This window comes from Pinus tabuliformis, chromosome 7 (assembly GCF_031772625.1).
Source record: "Pinus tabuliformis cultivar Carrire ecotype Pingquan chromosome 7, CPIR1, whole genome shotgun sequence".
NCBI classification, from domain to species: Eukaryota; Viridiplantae; Streptophyta; class Pinopsida; order Pinales; family Pinaceae; genus Pinus; species Pinus tabuliformis.
Window position 1 is genome coordinate 866,705,165 of NC_142293.1, and position 8,437 is coordinate 866,713,601.

Genomic DNA, 8,437 nt, shown 5'->3' on the forward strand with positions numbered 1-8,437 from the left:
ATAATCAATTAATGTAAAATTTGTAATTGTCCATACCTTAGAAAACTTCAAACATAATGAACATGAAGTGTCAGGTTTTCAATACCCTTCGAACATCACGCAACCACTTTCACTTTCACCTTTAGGTGGCCGTATGTGAAAGCGACCGACCAGGAATCATGGCCACCCATGTTTCTCCGGGAATCAGGAATCATGGCCCGCTTTTCTTCCCTCTTCTATGGAAGTTGTCTGTATTGTGATTTTTTAGATGGTTTGGTATTAAAATTTTGAGGTAAAATTTTGATTTGTGTTATTTAAATTGGTTTTTTTTTATTGTATATATAAATTTAGCACTCTGAAAAATCAGTAAAACACTTCTATCGTGTAATTTAAACGTATAATTTCAATTATTAACACCAAATTTAAAAAAAAATAAACTAAACTTCCACTTCCAAAAAAAGCACAATAAAGACAACTTTAATTTTTTTTGTATATAGACTTTGTTATAGTGACTTCTAGAATTTTGTAGTGTGAAGTCGTGATTGTTTTGAATGCTAAATCTGATGCGGAGACTCCTTGTAGTCCGCTATTAATATGGAACAAATCCTATCCAGGGGGACCACCCTATAATTATATAGTCATTATTAATATTAGTTAATTATAAATATTAGACCTAGCCTGCCTTCCAAGCAACTTGCCAATCTTACAGTCTCCCGGGCTGGCCTGGCCGACGTACGGCATTCGGCCCTAGGACGAATGAACGAGCTCCGTTCGCTGAAATCACGGTCTCAGGCGATTTGCGAGGCCCCAGACCGCGAGAAAGAAGCGGTTTTCAGGTAATCACAAACGATTTAGGGTTTCGATGCTGCAGTAACAGCGTAGGCGAGAAGGCCGCTAATGGTAGAAAAAGAAATGAAAAATCAAACTGAGTTCGAGTCGAGCCACGGCCTTTTGTATTACTATCAACGAATCTGTGCTCGCGAGGTGGGTTTCCTTTTTCCGTATCCATTAACACTGCGCTTTTGGCTTTCCTTGAAGAACAAAAAAGGGGATTTCTAGGGCCCTGGGCGAATATTTAAAAATTACAAGATTTTTTTGCTTTTATAGTAAAAAGAGAAATCGTTACTGTGCGAATCCAGAGAGAGGACAAGAATGCTTGCAAGGAAAGCGAAACATTGCCAAATCTGGTATGGTTGTTTAATTCTTTAAATAAACTAGGGTTAAGTCCTTGGGTTTTTCCATTTAAAAATCGGAGCACGGAAGCAAAGTATGACTGAAATTGTAGTCCTCTTGCCTTTCTCTTGAGGTTAAAGGATCGACGCTTATAAATTTCGTTTTGAAGTGGTTAATGGCCAAATTGCCGGTTTTTTTTAGTTGTCACGTGTCGTCTTCGAGACCGCGTGTTTACCGCTTCCTGGCATTTTCCGCGAAATTTTGCCTTCTTTGTGAAATGAACATTAATGTCAGAAATTGTCTTGGTGGAAGAGACCTTTCTAGCACATTTTGTGGTCTTAGGCGTCTTTAAAAACTGGAATTTGTGAGGCATCGCTCTATTATTGTAGTTGTGGCGAGATATTTACGTCCCTTTGCACGAGATCGGTGTTAGGAGGTTCCGATCCATGGATTTGGTATGATTTCAGGCCTATTTGGAGGTTTTTAGGGGAAATTCGAGGGAGTTTGAATGGACGTAAATAGGCTTCTGTTATTCTGTATTTTCTTTTACGAGCTTTAGATCTGATGGTTTGTTGCATATCTGGTTTGTTCTGGAAGTTGCAGTAGAATAATGCGACAATGCTGTAATGTAGCTGCTGTGTGACCATTGTGGTGAATAACGGATCAGTGTATTGTTGAGTACGCGAGCTTGATATTTAACTATCGAATTAAGCAGGGGACCGGTAATTATAGCCTTTATTTTCCTTTATTTGCAGAGTTGTTAGTTTCAAAGAGAGGAACGCGGGAAGATTCACGTTTTGATCTTACGCATTGAGTGATTTGTCCTTCAATCTGGATAATTTATACTTTTCCTGCATTTTTTGGTTGCTTGATGTTTAAAAGTAAGGATTTGATTGTTGTTTTGATGTAGGTCTGCTTCTGTGGAAGAATTTATTGTCCTGTTGTGATTATGGTGAGTTGCCATTCCAACTTTGTAGATTTTAACTGAACTTTTATTTCTTCAACCTATTGTCGGTCTCTTTTGGTGTTTACAAGTCGGCAATAGAGATATAATTTTCTGTTAAATGCCGGCTTCATATGATATAGGGCTAGAACTGTGTCTTTTTGCAGTAAAAATCAGTGAAGTTCCATACGAATGGTGAATTATTCCTTGAACTTCCTTGCATTTCTGTAGCGAAATACACTTATGGGCTGGACACGGATTTTCAAGCCCACCTTCCCCACATCTGGTCATTTTCTTTCTTTTCAAAATCAATGGTTGTCACATGATAATCTAGCACTGTGCTTTCTCAAGGTAGTGTAAAGTTCACTGTTCACTGTTCACGAGTGACCTAAGTACAAAGGGGTTTTAATGCATTTTTGCAAAGGAAATCAGGAAATGCCAATTTTAACATTCAAGATTGCGATGGAACCATTCCTGAGAAACTGTCAGCAATGACTGAGTTTTATGTCCAGTTTCTACAACAAAAAATGCAACAGCAATATCTCTTTATCAAATGTTGCTTAAGGTTCTTCATTGCATTTCATTACCTAATCGATATGCAGTCCTTGTTATTGCTCTGAACTCACATCCTTATTGTATGGTGCTGTATATACATCAAGTCATATTTGAATTTATCGTCAGTTAATTTGACTAAAGTTATTCAGTGATTTGGTGACTCGTTGAGCTCTACCACAAGCTTGAAAACGTTGTCTTGTCATCTTACACTTGTTTATTGTAATTTGATACTATTTTGCTACATTATGCATAGTTTATCCATGCACACAAACTATCTTTTAACAAGTTTCAAGCAGGGTGATTTGCAAGGTTGTTTTATGGAAGATCCTAGCAGTACTTTGGCCAATGGTGTTTATCCAGACTCTAGATTTTCCCACTCCGCTACTGTTGTTGGGAAAAGAATTGTAAGTATCTAAGGATCACCAGCCTATTTACAATAGGCATGTGCAGTTCATTATTGGTGCGAAATTACATGTTTTTAAATCCGGCATACTTTTGATTGTTGGGGCAAAGACTTATAAATTGCCATTAATCATTTACCTTCTGGCAGTACATATTTGGAGGGGATAAAGGAGGTATCCTGGCTAATGATGTGCAAATTCTTGATACATTAACTGGCAAATGGTAAGCTAGACGACTAACTGACAGACCTACCTCAGCTGAGCTGATTCATTTACCAGGGTTCATATAATTCTGTTATATGCTTATAGGATTACTCCAATGGTTTTGGGAACCAAACCATCACCTCGACGGGGCCACTCTGCTTTACCTCTGAACGATGATCGGATATTGATTCTTGGTGGGACTTCTGAACCAAAGGACAACATCTGGTTTCTAGAGGTTAGAATCATGTTGATATAATGTTGAACATTAAAATAACATTTGGTTTCTAGAGGTCAGGGTCATTTTGATATAATGTTGAACAAAAAAATCTTAGTTTTTAATGAAATTGAAAAGATCAACACTAACTTAATATGCGATATGAGTAGGTTGACACTCCTTTCGTTAGAAAGCAGAAAGAGGTACAAAGGAAGGAAGTTGTAGCTTGGAGCAAGTGTGCCATAGGTGGCAGTCCTCAACCAGTGGTGATTAGTGGACCATCTGGTGTTGGTAAGGGGACCTTGATATCTAAACTCATGAAAGATTTTCCGTCTACTTTTGGGTTCTCTGTAAGTCATACAACACGGCTTCCAAGAGAGAAAGAGATGGCTGGAGTACATTATCACTTTACCCAACGTGGGGTTATGGAAATGGAAGTCCTGGAAGGAAAATTTCTTGAATCTGCACATGTCCATGGCAATTTGTATGGAACAAGTATTGCAGCCGTGGAGGCAGTGGCTGATGCAGGGAAGGTATTAGACTTGATCCTTTTTTCATTACTTGTGGATAGTTTTCAGTAATGGATTCTTAAACGAGTGTTTGCCGTAGCAATTCTGTTTTAATTGTTCCTCCTTTCTGTCAGTTTGATTATCAGCTAGGTGATTTTGGTTTAGTTGAACCTCAACTTTCGCTTACTTAGAAGGTGTCAATTGCAGAGATGCATTTTGGATATAGATGTTCAGGGGGCTAGGGCTGTGAAGGACAGTACATTAGATGCTCTTTTCATTTTTATCTGTCCACCATCATTTGAAGATCTTGAGAAACGTTTGCGTGGAAGGTACATACAAAAAGCTGGTTTATGTATTTTAGTGACTTTATCATGCTTTTAAATTGTTATGGTGGAAGGTAAATAGTAAATACAAAATGTTAAAACTCAGTATCATGGATATGGGATTTGATAAAAGGTACTTCACTCCAGGGGAACAGAAGAAGAGGATCAGATCCAAAAGCGTCTGAGAAATGCAAAGGAAGAGCTTGAGCTTGGGAGAAACTCGATGTTATTTGACCATATTTTGGTTAATGATAACCTGGAGACATGCTATCAGCGTCTCAAGGTAGGCTACTGCTTGATGCTTTGTTTGCATTAGAGGGTTTGATACTTTGATCTGAAAGAAAGCAAATTGTTTTAAATACATTCTTTCTCATATGAAGGAAATTCTTGGCCTGAATGAGGGGTTCTTACCATTAGCAGCAGCAAATGGTCTCCCCAAGTCATGTAAGTACCTGTTTTATTTTCCTTGTTCTTTCCATGTTTTACTTCATAAAGCGGGTGGCCTGTAAGGTTTTACCAAATGTGGGCCGTCCTTTGACATGCAAAATATACATAGCTTTGGCGGATGTCGAGCTTCTACCCGGTCATTCTGCATCATTAATGGATCAAAAAGTATTAGTCTGTGGGGGTATGACACCGGATGGAACAGCATCAAATAATATGTAAGTGAATATTTTTTCGACAATCGTCTTTTTCAGACAATTGGTTAGCCCTTGTGCCTATGTGGGAATTCTTTGTTTCCTAAATAAAAAATTGAGGGCACTGATTTTTACAATTCTTTGGGCTGCAGACATGTACTGGATGCGTCTTCCCTGGGAGGTGGTGCTCCAGGAAGAACTCGAGGCCTAAGACCTTATAGATTGGATCAACTTTCTGATTCTTACAGTTGTGTCAAGCAAGGAGCACAATCAGCAGACCAGAAAAAGATCCATCCTGAAGTTCTGGTTGCAGAAGACATGGAAGTTGGTCACTAGTAGAAATTTTGATGATATGGAGAGCCTGATTTATCCAAATTTATAGTTTTTTGGATTTTGTCATCGTTTAGGTCTCATCAACTATTTATAAGGAAAAATATATCTATCGGGGCGTTGGCTTAAAATCAGTACTGCATAACCTCATATTCAGATTAGGAATAGAATTTTAATAGGGCAAGTTTTGAGGCTTCTGTACAAGTAGGGATGAGAATTGCATAACGAGCCTGATTTAGGTTGATGCTAATACTAACAGTAACGATTTTTTAGGACCCTAAAGTTGTGGTTGAAGTTCTGATTTATTGCAGGTCGATGCCAGATTTGGTTTTTCACAAGTGTAGATCCCAAGTGGTTTCGCCATTCTTGATTCATGCAAATTATATAATTAATTTGCTCTTTTGTAGACATAAAAGCGAGTCACTGGTTCTGATATGCGGTACTACCCATAGAATAAATAATTTTTCGTTGGATGCATTTGGGTATTTCTGCATCTTTGTTCAGACTGGCCTGTGAAGCCATAGCAGATGTACTCTATTTTTCCCCACAATAATCGCGTAATGATCAAATGGAATTGATCTAGTGGCTGAGAATTTCAGCTATATTTATATTTCACATGACGATATCTATCCCAGATTGGCAGTAGCCCATAGTTTGATTGCCAGCTTGATGAAACCCCTTTTCATATAACATCTAAGTGGTATCAGGCAAATCTTACTTTTAATATTTGTTGTAAAGCTTCGGTATATTTGCTTCATTTAAAAATAAAATACATTATGCTAATGTGTGATGCCGGTTTGGCGAGGGTGAAAATTATTTAAATCATGAGAATACTGTTTTGGCCATTCTTATTTTTAAAGAACAATGTTGTCGAGGTGGTGTGGCAAGCAGCAGGCACAGGCAGAGCCGAAGCAAGGTTAGAAGAACCCATGTAACTCTGGTTGATGATGTGATTATTTTCCCTTGTGACCTTGTAATTATGCAGATAGCATGAAGAAAATTAGTGCCAGAGTGCCAAATGAGAACAATAAAAAATGTTTGATCATTTAGGACTACCCGACAAAGGACATTCAAATTGAAGGATGCTCAAGTGAGTCAATATGTTACTAAACCATCTAAAACGATACGGTACTAAACCATCTAAAACAAAAGGCCATTTTTTTTAGTCAATATGTTATTAAAGCATCGAAAACAAATGACGAAAACAAAAGATCATTTTATTGTTTTGGGCTCCAATAATGGTTTCCAATCACTTGTGTGTAATAAGAAAGACCATTTTTTTGGGGGCTCTAATGGTTTTCAATCACTTATGTGTAAGAGGAGTTATAAGGGTTTTCAATCACTTATGTGTAAGAGGAGTTATAAGGGTTTTCAATCACTTATGTGTAAGAGGAGTTGGGCCATCTCTATCACTAATGTGTAATTGGTTTCCAATCACTTGTGGAGTTGGACCATCTCTATCACTAATGCGTAATTGGTTTCCAATCACTTGTGGAGTTGGGCCATCTCTATCACTAATGTGTAATTGGTTTCCAAATCACTTGTGTATGATAAGAAAGACCATTTTTATTGGGCTCTAATGGTTTTCAATCACTTATGTGTAAGAGGAGTTCAAATGGTTTTCAATCACTTATGTGTAAGAGGAGTTGGGCCAACTCGATCACTAATGTGTAAGAGGAGTTGGGCCATCTCTATCACTAATGTGTAAGAGAGAGAGGAGTTGGAGGAGTTGGGCCATCTCTATCTCTAATGTGTAAGAGAGGAGTTGGGGCCGTCTCATTAGACTTGAGTCTCTTGAGCTTATTATTGATCGTTTAGAATGGCTTATTGATAAAATCTACAAGGTTGTATTTCTCGAAGGCATTGCTTATCACTTATGTGTAAGAGGACTTGAGCCTTTGGAGCTTATTATTGATTGTTTAGAATGGATTTTTTTATTATTATAAAATCTATAAGGTTGTATTTGTTGAAGGCATTGCCTTTGTTTCACCTCAGTGTTTTCATCGAGCTTGAGGAACATGAAGGTGCTTTTCTTGAAAATTTTTCCTTTGTTTTCCTCTTGTCTTTCCATCGGAGCTTGAGGAACATGAAGGTGCTTGTATTTCTTGAAAGCATTACTTTTTGTTTCAATTCTTGTCTTTCCACACCAAGCTTGAGGAGCATGAAGGTGCAATTGTAAAAGCAAAGTAAGAACTACGTTTAATGTTACCTATAAAGTCTCGTGAGGATTACAAAATATCAATGTGATGTGCAAAGTGCCCATAGTTAGCATTTGATAAGTGAGTTGATCCACTCATTAGTAAATAAGATAATACAAGGTTGTAGTGGTGATAATATCAAGGGATGGGTAGGTACCCTAGGTGGAGGCATATGTAAATCCTACATCTTGTTAGTGATAAATGAGCTATCCCAAAGTTTGCAATCCCTATGATATCAAGGGATAGGAAAGGGGACTTCCTTGTTGGAGGTACTAGAAAAGTCTTATTTCCCTTTTTGGTATTAAGAGATTTGATAGACTTGTCATTTATCATTGCTTGGGTTAAGTTGGAGTGATTGCCTCTATACTCTTGAGTTTAATGGAATTGTGCACAAGCACGTTTGATGGGTTAATCAAGTTTTAAATTTGGGTGGGCCTCAATATTAATCAGTGATTGGTTTCTAATATTACATGTCCATCACCATTTGACCTACTCCAATGGACTTGCATCTTAAAATTGTCCATAAATATACAAGGTAAAGGTGAGGTATATGAGATGATAGTCTCAAGGGTTAATATTGATGAAGAGGGTGTTGAGGTTAAGGCGTTAGTCATACTCAATGCCTGCCATTTCTCATTACTATGACATTATTAACAATGAAGTGCTTTGTTAAATTCCATCTATTCCAAAGGAATATCCCTTCATTTATCCTCTTTTCTCCATCAATACAAATACAAATACAAATGTCAATTTATTCAAAGTTAACTTTGTGCATTTTGAGGAAGGGTGAAATTTGGCTAGCGGTCTATCTTTTTCGATTGAAGGGTTGAATTGCCTTATGTGGACTAGTGTGATTAAAAGTGAAATCGAAAAGGAAAAATCCCTTGACTATGTGAATGAAGACAAAATCATGGTTACCCAAGTTTGTTTGGAGTTCACAAGATAGAGAAGCAACCTACATTATTCCAAA

General features: G+C 37.5%; 1 protein-coding gene across 14 annotated transcripts; it reads left to right on the forward strand.

The window, feature by feature from the left end:
* Positions 1-658: 658 nt before the first annotated feature.
* Positions 659-5,884, forward strand: LOC149250362 (guanylate kinase 2-like). 14 transcript variants are annotated; one of them, XM_089459044.1, is made up of 14 exons: positions 659-963; positions 1,087-1,166; positions 1,542-1,607; positions 1,750-1,874; positions 2,063-2,104; positions 2,960-3,054; positions 3,201-3,274; positions 3,361-3,490; positions 3,640-4,002; positions 4,186-4,307; positions 4,449-4,584; positions 4,682-4,745; positions 4,858-4,963; positions 5,092-5,884. In XM_089459044.1, exons 6-14 carry the CDS (start codon positions 2,968-2,970, stop codon positions 5,273-5,275), a joined length of 1,266 nt encoding a protein of 421 aa, XP_089315170.1. In that variant the 5' UTR covers positions 659-963; positions 1,087-1,166; positions 1,542-1,607; positions 1,750-1,874; positions 2,063-2,104; positions 2,960-2,967; the 3' UTR covers positions 5,276-5,884. The 14 variants fall into 14 exon arrangements, with proteins under 14 accessions (XP_089315170.1, XP_089315157.1, XP_089315160.1 ...); XM_089459031.1 differs by having other exon boundaries at positions 660-963; positions 2,947-3,054; XM_089459034.1 differs by having other exon boundaries at positions 660-963; positions 1,756-1,874; positions 2,947-3,054.
* Positions 5,885-8,437: the final 2,553 nt, after the last annotated feature.